Raw genomic sequence first — 14,149 nt, forward strand, 5'->3', positions numbered from 1 at the left:
GGAGCCGCACGCCCCAGCTACGGCACCCCACAGACATCAACAGCTGGAGCAGACCCCCAGCCCCTTTCACAATCAGTGAGCTAGAACAAGCTCTCCTGGCAAGCAGCAAGGCTCATCCTAAGTCTGCTCTCAGGGGTGGCTTTCTCCGGACGTGCTACTTTGAACAAGCTCATACAAAATGCATCACAGCAGTGTTAAACCAGGAGTGACATTGGCTTGACCCCACAGTTCAAGAGAGACACAGACTGACTTGAGAGGAAGAAGATTGGACACTGCCAAGAAGTTCTTTACTACAAGGGTGGTAGGACACTGGAACAGGTTGCCCCAGGAGATGATGAGGACCTCATTCTTGAAGACATTCAAGGTCAGACTTGATGGGGCTCTGAGGAGCCTTATCTTGCTGGGGATGTCTTACTGCAGGGGTGGTGGACTAGATGACCTTTAAAGATCCCTTCCAACCTAGTGCATTCCATGATTCTGTGATCAAATGTCTGTAGAACCTCTCCTATGAGGAAAGGCTGAAGGAGTCAGGTCTTTTTTCCCTGAGAAGGCTGGGGGGTGGACCTCATCACAGTGTTCCAGTACTTAAAAGGGCAGATACAAAAAGGACAGAAGCTCTCTCTACAAAGGGAAGACAAAGGGCAATGGGTACAAGTTGCAAAAAGAGAACTTCTATTTTCACAGAAGAAAGACATTTCCTTACAGCAAAAACATTCACTGGAACAACCTCCTCTGGGATGAGGCAGAGTCCACATCAGCCAAGGTTTTCCAGATTAAATTGGACAGGGAGTTAGAGAATCTCATCCAGACTCCCTTTGCCACAAAATGTCAAACCAGGTATCATTTGAAGTCCCTGGGCTGGTTTATGATTCTCCACTTATTTTTCTGAGCACCTCATTTTTGTGGTGAGAAGGTTCTTTCAGGTCCAAACCTTGGAAGTGAGCCATATCCTAGCCCCAGGTACCTTGGTGCAGCAGGGACACAGCAGAATCACTCTTCCCTTACACCTCTGGTTGCCATAGGTTTTAGACTGCAGGAATGCCCATCGACCTCCAGCACCAGCCACTTCCAAGGGACATGCTTAAGCAGGAATGTGGACAGCTTGAAGTGACACCAGTGGGACATCCATTCATCCCTGGGGAGCATCTTGTCCCTCTTGGTGGGGCAGGAAGCCAGTGAGAGCAGGGAGCTGTAACACTCTGGTCTGTGGAACAAACCATCAGGCAGGGATGACCTGAACTTACTAATCCTGACTGCTTGGTTTGCACTTGGCTGTGTGCTCAGTGGCACACAGGGAACACAAGGAAGCTGCTTTGCTCCCCTCCTTACGCAGAGGTCATCATTAACCCTGCACCCCTACTCGGACCAGGGCAGCAAGGGGTAGTGAGGATCAAGATCCAGCCTGTCTTCTCTACAGACATGAAGATGCTATTTTCTTCTGTGCCCAGAGAAAGGAAATTGGCATTTCTGCAAAATGTTAATGAATTCATCACTTTACCATTCATATTATGCACAAATGTGTATGACTGTGATCTATAATTAGAAAGCAAGAGGGAAAGATTGCTCACTTGAGTAGATTAAAGCCAAATATGTTTGTGAAAATGAGCATGGTAGACTGGGCTGGAATTTGTGCTGATGCTGATACAGGCTTAAGAAAAATCTCAAGAACCCTGATTTCCAACATTACCACCCTATTACCACCCTTCAGAAGAGCATTAAAGGCACCTTCCACCACTGTGAAGTATAGTGAGGCCAGCAGGAGCAGGGAAGTCATTCTGCCCCTGGACTCAGCACTGGTTAGGCCACACCTTGAGTCCTGTGTCCAGTTCTGCACCCCTCAGTTTAAGAAGGACATTGAGACACTTGAACGTGTCCAGACAAGGGCAACGAGGCTGGGGAGAGGTCTCGAGCAGAGCCCTGTGAGAAGAGGCTGAGGGAGCTGGGGTTGCTTAGCCTGGAGAAGAGGAGGCTCAGGGGAGACCTTATTGCTCTCTACAACTCCCTGAAGGGAGGTTGTAGCCAGGTGGGGGTTGGTCTCTTCTGCCAGGCAACCAGCACCAGAACAAGAGGACACAGTCTCAAGCTGTGCCAGAAGGGGTTTAGGCTGGATCTTAGGAAGAAATTCTTCACGGAAAGAGTGACTGGCCATTGGAATGTGCTGCCCAGGGAGGTGGTGGAGTCACCATCACTGGAGGTGTTTAGGAAGTGACTGGATGAGGCACTTGGTGCCATGGTTTAGTTGATTAGATGGTGTTGGGTGATAGGTTGGACTCGATGATCTCAAAGGTCTTTTCCAACCTGGTTAATTCTATTCTGTTCTATTCTATTCCACTCTATTCTACTCTGCTCTATTCTATTCTATTCTGTTCTGTTCTGTTCTGTTCTACTCTATTCTGCATCTCTACCAACTCTCCCAACTGAAGTGACTATCTGACACCAATTCATTTGTTTTTCTCTTTTTTTCTTTACTTTTTTTAAAAGATAAGCATGCATTATGCCTCACAGAAGTAGATGTATTCTCCTGGAGGGTTACTACACAGCACTGCAATTCACTTGAAGATTCAGAGCTATTTCAATGAATCATCTGTTGAGATTAACATCAGATAGTCAGCAAGGATCCAGAGACAGAGGAAGCAATGTTTAATTCTTTCTTGTTTATGGTGTGGTTTTATTCTGGGTTTGAGCAGGATCTAAGGCAAAACCTGCTAGGAAGCTCACTGCTGTGACACTACAGGAAAGCCATGTTTTTAGAGCATTAACAGCAAAAAAAAGCAAATTTCTTCCAACTAGTTTTCTGAGAAGACAGTTTTCTTACAGCCAAGCTGCACTGCTACTCTCATCTTCAGGAAAACACCAAAAAATGCCTGTTACACAGAGGCACTTTCTGCTGTTTAGAGGCAACACCTGGGCGATGAGTTTCTGCATCCACCCACTGCCCACCCAAGTAAATGCTCTGCAGCCGCCTGCAGCACTGCCAGCACATACAGCTCCTCCTTCTGCCTTACAAAAGCCACCCAGCCAAACAAAAACACAGTGCTGTCCTCCAAAAAGACCCTCTTCCAGTTTGTACCCTACTGACTGAGAGGCTCCAAGGAGACCGAGGTGTTTCCAAAACCATCCAAAGCAATCATCTGAAATGAAACAGTAAGGCAGGTGGCTTTACACTTTCCTTTAAGTCTGCCATGGTTTGTCAGGTCCAAAAATGACAGGATAGAAATGACAACTGTTTCCAAGCCCACATCTGTCCTCCTGCCTCACAGCCAAGCCAGAAAGGAGTATAAATACTTTACTCCACATTTGAAACACTTTTTCTGTCCTGTCACTGCATAAATAAAACTCATGTCAACCTGTAAGCCAAATAACTAAGGGGGAAAAAACCCAAAAGGGCAGATAAAGCCCTCCAGGGCCTCAGGGGCTGCCTGCAGTCTGTGCCATGAATTCCCCAGGGTGGACTAATTAGTCCCTCTATAACAGGTTGCAGGGACCCTCCTTCGTGTGCAGCCAGGCCTGTGAGCCTCACTCCTTCTCCTCAGCATCAGTGTAGTTTTGAAAGGGGGATCACTGTACCAAAAGCTGGGAGGCAGACTGGAGTTCCTCTCCACTCAGGAAAAAACTAACTCACGTGTTCTCTTTCTTGGCTGACTTACAAACAGGAGATACTGCTTCCAACAGCATTGCAAGGGACGCTCTTGGTATCACTGACAGCTCTTCTCCAGCAGCACCGGGACCCCTGTGCAGCCCCAAACGCAAAGAGCAGGGGCTCAGACACGCACTGGTGGTTGTTTCCCATCAGCAGCTCCCCTGCTGATAGGCACGTTTTCTAGGTCACTTCTAGGGTGGCTGACTCACTCCCACACCCTGGCATTCTGCTTGGGAACCTCACATCTGCTGCTGCAGCTCCTGAGCCCCTTGAGGACTGAACAAGCACCACCAATAGTATTTTCATGGGAGAAGAGCAACATCTTGCAGGACAGAAATCCAACCCACTTAACGCACACCAGATGTGAGCAAGTAACACCTCTTGTTTCCCACATGAAAGCCGAGGATCTACCACATCCGAGCCAGGAGAAGCCTCGCCCCACTGCCTGGCAGCATTCAGCAGGCTGAGCCCCTCCTCCGCAGCGCCCTGCTGCGAGGACACAAATCCTCATCTCAGGATCCACTCCAGGATCCACGCTGTGCTGTCCTCTTCCTTGAGAGGAGTTCCTGGAGTAATCCCAGCTCAGGTACCGTCATGTCACTCTCCAAGAAGTGCCTAGTCCGAGAAAGCACTAGCAAGACTGAAGAGAAAAGGCAGTGGAGGCAGCCAGATCACGTATCTCCCAAGGAATCGTGCTAACACATCCAAATGTAACTGCCTACGAGGACAAGCACTTTCAGTGAAACTTCTGCCTCATGCTTATTTTCATCCTTGCTTCCCCTCAGCAAAAAAACAAAGGGGATGAGCAAAAAAGCTACGAGCACAGCAAAGCAAAGGCATCTTGAAAGCGGCTCTTGAACTTGGCATGAGATCAGATGGATACTGGAAAGAGCAGAGCCAAGCCTGCCTGCCCGGGAGATCCCCCACGGATGCCCGTGCCTCCCCGCCTGCCCCATGGAAATCAGGTGCGCGGGCGTGTGGGGGCAAACGGTGCCCAGCACAGCTCCTTCGTCTCAGATGCTTACAGCTTACACAACATTAGAATACTCTGCTGGGGTTTTTCCCCCTGTCCCAGGCTCACCCCTGGAGGAGAGGCAAGATGCAGACAGCATTTTCCTTGCAGCTCCAGCTGCTGAGCAGTTACCTGGACATCACCCTGATGAATCATAGAATCAATTAGGTTGGGAAAGAGCTCAGAGATCATCAAGTCCAACCTATCACACAACACCTGATCACTAACTAAACCATGGCTTCAAGAGCCAAATCCAATCCCCTCTTGAACACCTCTAGGGACAGTGACTCCACCACCTCCCTGGACAGCACATTCCAATGGGCAATCACTATTTCTGGGAAGAACTTTCTCCTCACCTCCAGCCTAAACATCCCCTGGTGCAGCTTGAGACTGTGTCCTGATGCTGGTTGCCTGGGAGAAGAGACCAACCCCCACCTGGCTACAACCTCCCTTCAGGTAGTTGTAGAGAGCAAGAAGGTCTCCCCTGAGCCTCCTCTTCTCCAGGCTAAGCAACCCCAGCTCCCTCATCCCCTCCTCACAGGGCTGCGCTCCAGACCCCTCCCCAGCTTTGTTGCCCTTCTCTGGACACGTTCAAGTGTCTCAATGTCCTTCTTAAATTGAGGGGCCCAGAACTGGACACAGGACTCAAGGTGTGGCCTAACCATTGTAGAGTACAGGGGCACAATGACTTCCCTGCTCCTGCTGGCCACACTATTGCTGATGCAGGCCAGGATGCCATTGGCCTTCATGGCCGCCTGGGCACATTGCTGGTGGATGAAGGGATGAGTGTTCCTTAGGCAGCTGTGCTCAGCTTTGCACAAATACATGCACTTTGAAGGTATTACCAGCTCTGAATATGCCTCTGCCACTGTAAAACTGAGCCTACGATACACAGCCAGCCTGAATTTATTCAAAGAAATGAATCAATAATTGAAATTTCTGCTTTGATCAAAGTGCCAGTGGCACAATGATGACTCCTGTCAGCAATGCTGCTCTGAGATAAAAGGGTAAGTATTACTCAGAGCTGAAAGTAAAGGAAGAAAGTCTAGGTACAAGAGGGAAATAAAAAGGCTGACTCCAAGCTCTTGAGACAACACTTCTGCTACAGCCATGCCACTTGTCAGTACAGCAAAGAGTCTTCAGACATAGAATCACAGAGTCATAGAATCTATGAGGTTGGAAAGGACCTCAGAGATCATCAAGTCCAACCTACCACCCAACACCTCAGGACTAACTAAATCGTGGCTTCAAGTGCCACCTCAAATCCTCTTTTGAACACTTCCAGGGACGGTGACTCCACCACCTCCCTGGGCAGCACATTTCAATGGCAAATCACTCTGTGAAGAACTTTCTTCTCACCTCATGCCTAAATTTCCTCTGGTGCAGCTTGAGACTGTGTCCTCTTGTTCTGGTGCTGGTTGCCTGGCTACATCACAGAATCACCAAGGTTGGAAGAGACCTCAAAGATCATCAAGTCCAACCTGTCACCCAAGACCTCATGACTAAACCATGGCAGCAAGTGCCTCATCCAGTCTCTTATTAAACACTTCCAGTGACAGTGGCTCCACCACCTCCCTGGGCAGCACATCCCAATGGATAACAACTCTCTCTGTGAAGAACTTTCTCCTCACCTCAAGCCTAAACTTCCCCTGGCACAGCTTGAGACTGTGTCCTCTTGTTCTGGTGCTGGTTGCCTGGCAGAAGAGACCAACCCCCACCTGGCTACAACCTCCCGTCAGGGAGTTGTAGAGTGCAATAAGGTCTCCCCTGAGCCTCCTCTTCTCCAGGCTAAACAACCCCAGCTCCCTCAGCCTCTCCTCATAGGGCTTGTGCTTGAGACCTCTCCCCAGCCTCGTTGCCCTTCTCTGGACACATTCAAGAGTCTCAATGTCCTTCTTAAACTGAGGGGCCCAGAACTGGACACAGGACTCAAGGTGTGTCCTAACCAGTGCAGTGCACAGGGGCACAATGGCTTCCTGCTTTTTTCACTATACAATGAATTTTCACTATACAATAACTTTCCAAGCCATAAAAAGACTTCCAAGATAAAGATTCATTGTGAAAATTCTTAGGGAAGGAACATTTTTTTTCCACTGGGGGGGGAAAAAAAAAAAAGATCATCATAAATCAGCCAGCTACAACACACAGACAAGACACTTGCAAAGCAGGAGTTTAAGCTATGATTAACTGTACTTACTGCCTTTAAAAATGATCATGTTACAGAAAAGCACTGGCATGATCTGTGTCACTTGGATATTTAAGCCCTTCCATTAATTAACCAGAAGTGAAATAGGACCTAGGACTGTGGATCATTCAGTCTAGTTCCTTGTTACTTTGAGCAACCATATTATAAAGCTCCCTTCTTGAACCAAATAAACAGCATCTGAAGAAGAGGAGTGTGTTTTTTTCTCATCCCATTTGGAAGAGGTTTCAGGATCCTCTTCCCCAGATACACATAAATATTCTCCTCGGTTCCCACTCGCAGCCTCTGACATCACTCTTTATCATTCTCTGTTTTTCTGCCAGTGGTGTCCTTTAGGTTAAATAGCTTTCTCTCTGAGTCATTCCCACAAACTTGCAGCCTACAAAGGAGCCTGGGATAAGGACAGAACAAAAATAGTACAAAGACTGTACAGTACTCTCTAACTGAAAATGCAGGCATTGAACTCTATCATATGGATCTTCAGATTTCTAGAGCTTTTCCATTTTTAACCCAGGCAACAAACTGCAGGCTAAGGATCTGCAGTTCTTCATTTGATCCATGTGAAGAGCTGCTTGTGATAACCCCACAGCGAGCGGAGCCTTTGTATTATTAAGTGTTATGGCTACAGGAAAAAGAAATTAAACCTTCCCACCAGAGTATATATTGAAATTCTGGGCTTTCTGTTATTAAATCATTATATGCAATTCATATTCAGCCACTTCTAAAATGCAGAAATGTAATAAAAGGTATTACACACAGAAGTGCTAACAAGGTAATTGCCGTTAGTTCCTGCTCCCAGATGGCTGAGTGCAGGTTTAGAACAGGGAAAATCATGGCAAGGGCTGTGGGGCCCTCACCTCAAAAACAGCTCAACACCAATGCACATGACAGGCAGGGGGACCTGTCCCAGGGGATGGGACATGTTACTACCCTGCCTATCCCAGGTAGCCATCCCAGGGAGAGTCCCCCTGAGAAGTGCATCCTCATCTCAGCATCGTGCAGGAACCTGGCTGGGGTCAGAGTGGCTGGAGGGCAGCCAGGCAGAAAGGGACCTGGGGGTAGTGGTTGAGAGTAGGCTGAACATGAGCCAGCAGTGTGCCCAGGTGGCCAAGAAGGCCAATGGCACCCTGGCCTGTATCAGGAATAGTGTGGCCAGCAGGAGCAGGGAAGTCATTGTGCCCCTGGACTCAGCACTAGTTAGGCCATGCCTTGAGTCCTGTGTCCAGTTCTGAGCCCCTCAGTTTAGGAAAGATGCTGAGCTGCTGGAAGGTGTCCAGAGAAGGGCAACAAAGCTGGGGAGGGGTTTGGAGCACAGCCCTGTGAGGAGAGGCTGAGGGAGCTGGGGTTGTTTAGCCTGGAGAAGAGGAGGCTCAAAGCAGACCTCCTTGCTCTCTACAACTACCTGAAGGGAGATTGCAGCCAGGGTTGGTCGCTTCTGCCAGGCAACCAGTACCAGAACAAGAGGACACAGTCTCAAGCTGCACCAGGGGAAGTTTGGGTTGGCTGTTAGGAAGAAGTTCTTCATAGAAAGAGTGATTTGCCATTGAAATGTGCTGCCCAGGGAGGTGGTGGAGACACCATCAATGGAGGTGTTTAGGAAGAGATCGGATAGGGCACTTGGTGCCATGGTTTAGTTGATTAGATGGTGTTGGGTGATAGGTTGGACTCGATGATCTTGAAGGTCTCTTCCAACCTGGTTAATTCTATTCTATTCTAACCTAGGCTAGATCCCTGGGGTGACCTCGGTACCTTATGCCCTCCAGGTACCTCAAGTGGACTTGTGTGCTGTTCCCTGACCTGATCTGCTCACAACACACACACTGAGGAAGAAGGACTGAGGAATAACAGGTTTTCAATTCTGTCAGTTGGTTGAGGTCTTAAACACACACTGCATTTCACTTAGAGAATTTTAATTTGCTATTCATTGAATTAATAAAACAATGTCATTGTTTTCCAGCCCGAGCCTTGCTCACTGGAGTTACTGCTGTCTAAAGCACATTTATAGTTGTGCTAACAAATATGGTCAGCTCAGATAAGCCCAAGTATTGCTCAGTTATTTAATCCCAGGCTGTTTTCCTGAGATGTGGCACCCCACCATAGCTCATGCTACCTCTTGAGGGGTGCTGCTTCGACACGTGCTGGCCGTCATGGCCTGGCTTGTGCAAGAAGGACCCAATGCAGTTTCAAAATGTGGTAGAGACACATGGGACAAGGCACAGCCAAGCACTGCAGCGAGACACACTGGTGCTAGCCAAGGCCACTGAGAGCCAGAAAATGCTGCAGGACCTGCTGCCATATATGGGATACACCTTACTGTGAGGCTGTTGCATGCTCTGGCCCAAACTGGGCGCAATTTCACCAGCTTTTACAGATTTCCTCCAGATTTACATCCACAGCAGTACCTCACCTACTGGAAAAGGCATTTAAAGGATCAAAAAACCCCACCAAAACCCAGATACACTTCCTAAATGCCACATTTCAATACAAAAGTTGCCCTAACCATTTTTTTTAGAGAGAGCTGATGTTATTCTTCTGGTTGTAACTACTATTCTTTATCTCTTTCCATCTATTTCTACTTCTGCCATGGGTCAAAAGCAGGCTGTTCCATGTAAAACATGCAGAACATAAATGGGAACCAGATTACATCTCTCCCAAAGCTGCCAAAAAGCAATTGCTATATGAAACCAAAAATCCTCCTGGGATTTTTCCCAAATCCGCAAAATATTCCTGTGCACTAAAGTTTCCACTGGGACTATTACATTAGCAGATAGTCTCTGTGTGAAAACCAGAGCATGCAGCCATCCTCCTAATGGTTTCCAGGACTAGGAGGCTGCACAAGTCACGTACTCCCACCTAAGCACCAAATAACATTTGTACCAGATCTGACCTTTAACACGAGTTATAAACCCACCAGCGTTAAGAAAGAACGGCACTGGGGATCGTCAAGCTTTCATTTCCCCAAAAGGAAAGCTTCAATGGTCAGTAATGACATCTCCACATTGTCCTGAAACCTCCACGTGCATCCCCAAAGTACAGCTGAGCCTGACCCCCCGGGGCAGCCTCAAGCATATCCCTCCTTAGACTGCTGCTGGGATCCCTACTTCAGTGTCCCTTCACTGGAGAAATGCAATGCCCTTAGCTCTGGTTCCCCAGAAGGAAAGCTTCAATGGTCAGTAATGACATCTCCACATTGTCCTGAAACCTCCATGTGCATCCCCAAAGTACAGCTGAGCCTGACCCCCCGGGGCAGCCTCAAGCATATCCCTCCTTTGACTGCTCCTGGGAGCCCTACAAACCCCACTTCGGTGTCCCTTCGCTGGAGAAATGTGATGCCGTTAGCTCTGGGCCATCATTTCCTCATGCATGAAGCACCAGAGCTGTCTCCATTCAGGAAGCTGATGTGTGGAGAGTTTGGTCCAGATCACTGTGCAGGACCAGGACCACAGGAAATGCCCCTGCTCTTGTGGCCAGTGTCACAGGCACGTGGAATGAAGCGAGAGTGGCCGCTGAGCCTGAGAGCAGCCACCAATCCTGCAGGCAGTGAGGCTTTGGAGCAGCAGGATGTGCTTGTTTGGGTCAAAGCTGCCCTCCTCCAGCAGCTGAGTGCTTTCCAAAAGCAAAGGGAAAGCAAGCTCCCTCTGCCAAATGCTGGTAGAGAGCAAAGGGGAGCGATGGTCATCTGGACATGCAGATAACGGGCAGACTCCTTTCCACCCCATACAGCCTGGGGAAACTGAGGGGCACAGGTCCAGCAACAATGTGGGGGCTTACCCCTTCCTATTTAACAATGTAAAACCAGCCCCTGCATTCATTCAGCACTGCTCCAGTCGAGGCTGGGGATGAGGAAGGCAAGGCAGGATACGGCCCCTCCACCCAGGGCTACAGCAAGCACCCAGTGCAACATCAGAGAGGGTTTTATTACGAGCTCTCACCCACCCAATATTCCCTGCCTTGACCACTTAGGCATTTCTTGAGAAGGTATTTACAGGAGCCTTTTAAGAGGTTTTTCAGGCAGTTAGCAATGCCAACATATATACATACACATACTATATATCTACACAAATATAAATGTATGTGTATGGTATTTTTATTTACATAGTTGCAGTAACACATGACTATATATAGAAAGATATAAACCTATTACACTTCCACATATATATACATATATACACCCTAAATACACATCTGCATGCACACCTGGGGGCAGGAATGGCCCTGCCAGCCACCTGTGCACAGGAAAAATCAGGGGACTCCTCATCTTCGCGGCCACAGTTCTTTCAGAAAGCTTTTTAGGCTTATTTTCATACCAAAAAACCAAAGCCCGGGCTTAGCGGATGTCCCGCAAGGGCCTTGCAGATGCCTCGGCAGGCAGATCTGGGTCTGCGGCGGGTGTGCGGCAGCCAAGCGCTCCGCGGCTCCCTGCTATGGGGACACTTGAACAGCACCAGAAAAGAGGAAAAAAAAACAACCAAAAACCCCCACAACCAAATAACACCAATAAAAAACCTCTTTCCATCGAAAGAGGAAAAAGAACAAGGAGCGACTTTCCTGTATATAAAATTATGAATCACAAAACCTGGCAGGAGGATTCGAGTCAAATTCACTTTTTTTTTCCCCCCTCCTCTTTCAATGCTCCTTTTTTTTCTCCAAACAGGAGTTTATCTTTGTTCTCCCTGCAGGAGTAGGAAGGTTAAATATAAAAGTTCCCTCTCACCATCCCCCTACAACAACAACGACAGAAAACGCTCTCCCGGCGTGGGAGGCCCTTCCTGCCTTTCGCCCAGCTGCTGGCTCTGCCCGCCCCACGCACCCCGCGGCGGGACGGGACGGGATGGGATGGGAGACGCCGTCAGTCACCCCGATGAGCGCTCCGAGGGGGCTCTCCGAGGCCTCCCCCAGGTCGCCGAGCTGGGCCGTGAGGTGACCGCCTGGCGCTGCGGGACCCACGGGGCCGCCGCGATCGCTACTGCGGAAACACGAGCGGCCGCTCCGGGTCTAGCCGGAGACATTGCCCCTGCCGCTCGCCTCGCTCTTCCCGTGAGTGCCGGAGGCAGCTCCCCCTCCACGCCTGACACATTCCTCCGCCCAAATGAAGGGCAAACATCCCCACGGGACTGCTAGATGCTCCGGCGCTCACGCCAGGCTCGCACACCCGGCTGCTTCTGCCTTTCCCAAGCGGAGAAGTACTTCAGGGGGGTTCCAGGCGCGGAGAAACATGGAGTAGCCCGCGGCTGGCCGGGCTGGGCTGGACTGCTCGACCCTAACGGTGCAGCAGCGCGGGGGAAGAATAAACTCGTCCCCCGCTCCCACACCGGCCGGGCTTTCCAAGCAGCTCGGGGGGCAGCTGGGTGCGCCGGCTACAGGAGTCTGCCCAGGCCTCCCCGCGGGACTGTAGGACAGATCCTAGGAAAGAAACGGGACGCGGCCCCGGGGCAGCTGCGAATCGGGATCCCGGGGGAGCTGCGGTCGGGCTCCCGGGGGAGCGGCGGGGCACCTCCGCAGGGAGCAGCAAACCCGGCCCGGCTCCCCGCGCAGCGCCCGCTCCACGCATCGGAAGGTATGAGAAGAGACAGCCCATAGTGCCGCTCCCGCACACCCCGATACACCCCCCCGGTGCGCTTCCCGGTACAGCAGCGGACAAAGGCACACGCGTTCCCACGGGCGCACGCACAGACACGCACTCACACACGCCGCCGTTACCTCCGGCTCCGCGCCCCGCCGCCGCCGGCAGCACCTTGGCCATCCGCACCGCTCCCGCCGCCCCCGGGCGCGCACCCGCCGCCCGTCGCGGGCCGGGGCGGGGCGGGGCCGGCACCACGGTGGGGGCGGGACCGAGGGCTGGGCGGGACCAGCAGCGGGGGCGGAGCGGGACCGGGGCTGGCTCCGCCCTCCCGGAGGCACACGGGTGCCTGAGCGCCTGCGGCCGCTCGTTGGTGCTTTCCGTCAGTGTGGCGGGGGCAGCAGATCCAGCGGGAGGCCGAGACTCCCAGGCTGGGCCACAGGTTCCGCTGGACCGTCGCAGCCCCGGCCGGACCCACCGCAGCCAGCTGGGGTGAGCCTGTGTAGTAGCACGGCTTCCCCACCTCCTGCTTGGGGGTGCCCGGAACTTACATCCCGTTCTAGGTACCAACGCAGGCGCCCCGAATCCCAGCCCAAGCCTAACAGGGCAGCTGATAGGAGCAACCCTGTGCCTCAAGCCCGTGCATTGATCCCAGGCATCCCCGAATTCCAGGCCTTGAGCTGCTTTCCCTGTGCCTGGAGAAGCGAGTGGCTGCTAGGGGAGCAACTGGGCTGTATCTAGCAGATGCGGAGCTGGGGTAGCCCCTCATTCTTAAACACAGCTCCCCATTCCTAAATGCAACCACTGTGCTGCCCACCTGCTCCAGCATCACCTAAGCAGCAGATGCACACATCCCTTGCCGTCAGGGGATTTACAGATGGCACTGAACACGAGCACCACAGCAACAGGAACACAGGACATCTGTTAGCTCGGGGTTTCCTCTGCAGTTCAGCGCACCAGCTCCATGGGATGCAATTCATTTGGTCTGGAGTGAAACAGTGCTTCATGTCCTTCAGCCCACCTCGGCCCTGCTGCTGAGGATCTGGCACAGGGCCTCTGGTATTTGCAACTTCATTCCCCTCCTCAGGCCATATGAGGATGCATTGGGTTCAGCAGTCCCTCTCCATCCTATTCTCAGCGCTGCCCCCGCCCTTTTCAGATGAGCAGTGCTGCTAGCATGCTGCCTCAGCTCCCTCATCCCATTGCTTCAATCTCCTTCGGTTCAGCAAAATGCCTAGTGATGCCAGGATTATCCATTTGACGTGGACAAGGCTTTGAGCCCCTAAAGGGACTGACAGTGGCTTTTGCCTCCTAAATACTGTGCCAAAGAGACAAAAGCAAGTAAAATTGCACCAACAGGTGGAAAAGGAATGTGCCACCACAGCCATGTAAAGGTGTCTCTTTAAGTCCCTTTTGTCTCGGGGCAAGACAGCAGCTGGCCTGGGGCCATTACTGCAGGAGGGATGGATGTAGCAGGGACTGTCAGCAGCTCCAGGCACCAGGACCATGCTGTGAATCACAGCAGTCTGAGACATTGCTTCTCAGAATCACAAACCTGATCTTTGCTCATAGCTTGAGTGGTGCTTAGGTGCAAGACACAGGGAAACTATAGGATAGGGAAAAGTAGCAAAGGGGGAGAAAGTATTGATGTTGAAACAGTGTTCCTTATTTCCTACATCCACACATCTCCCATGGCAGCAGTTACCCCAGAACTATAGTTCCCATGACAGCTGA

General features: G+C 51.0%; 1 protein-coding gene across 1 annotated transcript in view; it reads right to left on the minus strand.

Annotated features, from left to right (window-relative positions):
- The window catches only part of AMOTL1 (angiomotin like 1), a 59,435-nt gene extending 46,773 nt beyond the window's left edge, over positions 1-12,662 (minus strand). The window contains exon 1 of the mRNA XM_054164669.1: positions 12,556-12,662. Coding sequence (XP_054020644.1) covers positions 12,556-12,598 — 43 coding nt within the window. The 5' untranslated portion in view covers positions 12,599-12,662. The remainder of the gene's footprint in view (positions 1-12,555) is intronic.
- Positions 12,663-14,149: the final 1,487 nt, after the last annotated feature.

This window comes from Dryobates pubescens, chromosome 10 (assembly GCF_014839835.1).
Source record: "Dryobates pubescens isolate bDryPub1 chromosome 10, bDryPub1.pri, whole genome shotgun sequence".
NCBI classification, from domain to species: domain Eukaryota; kingdom Metazoa; phylum Chordata; class Aves; order Piciformes; family Picidae; genus Dryobates; species Dryobates pubescens.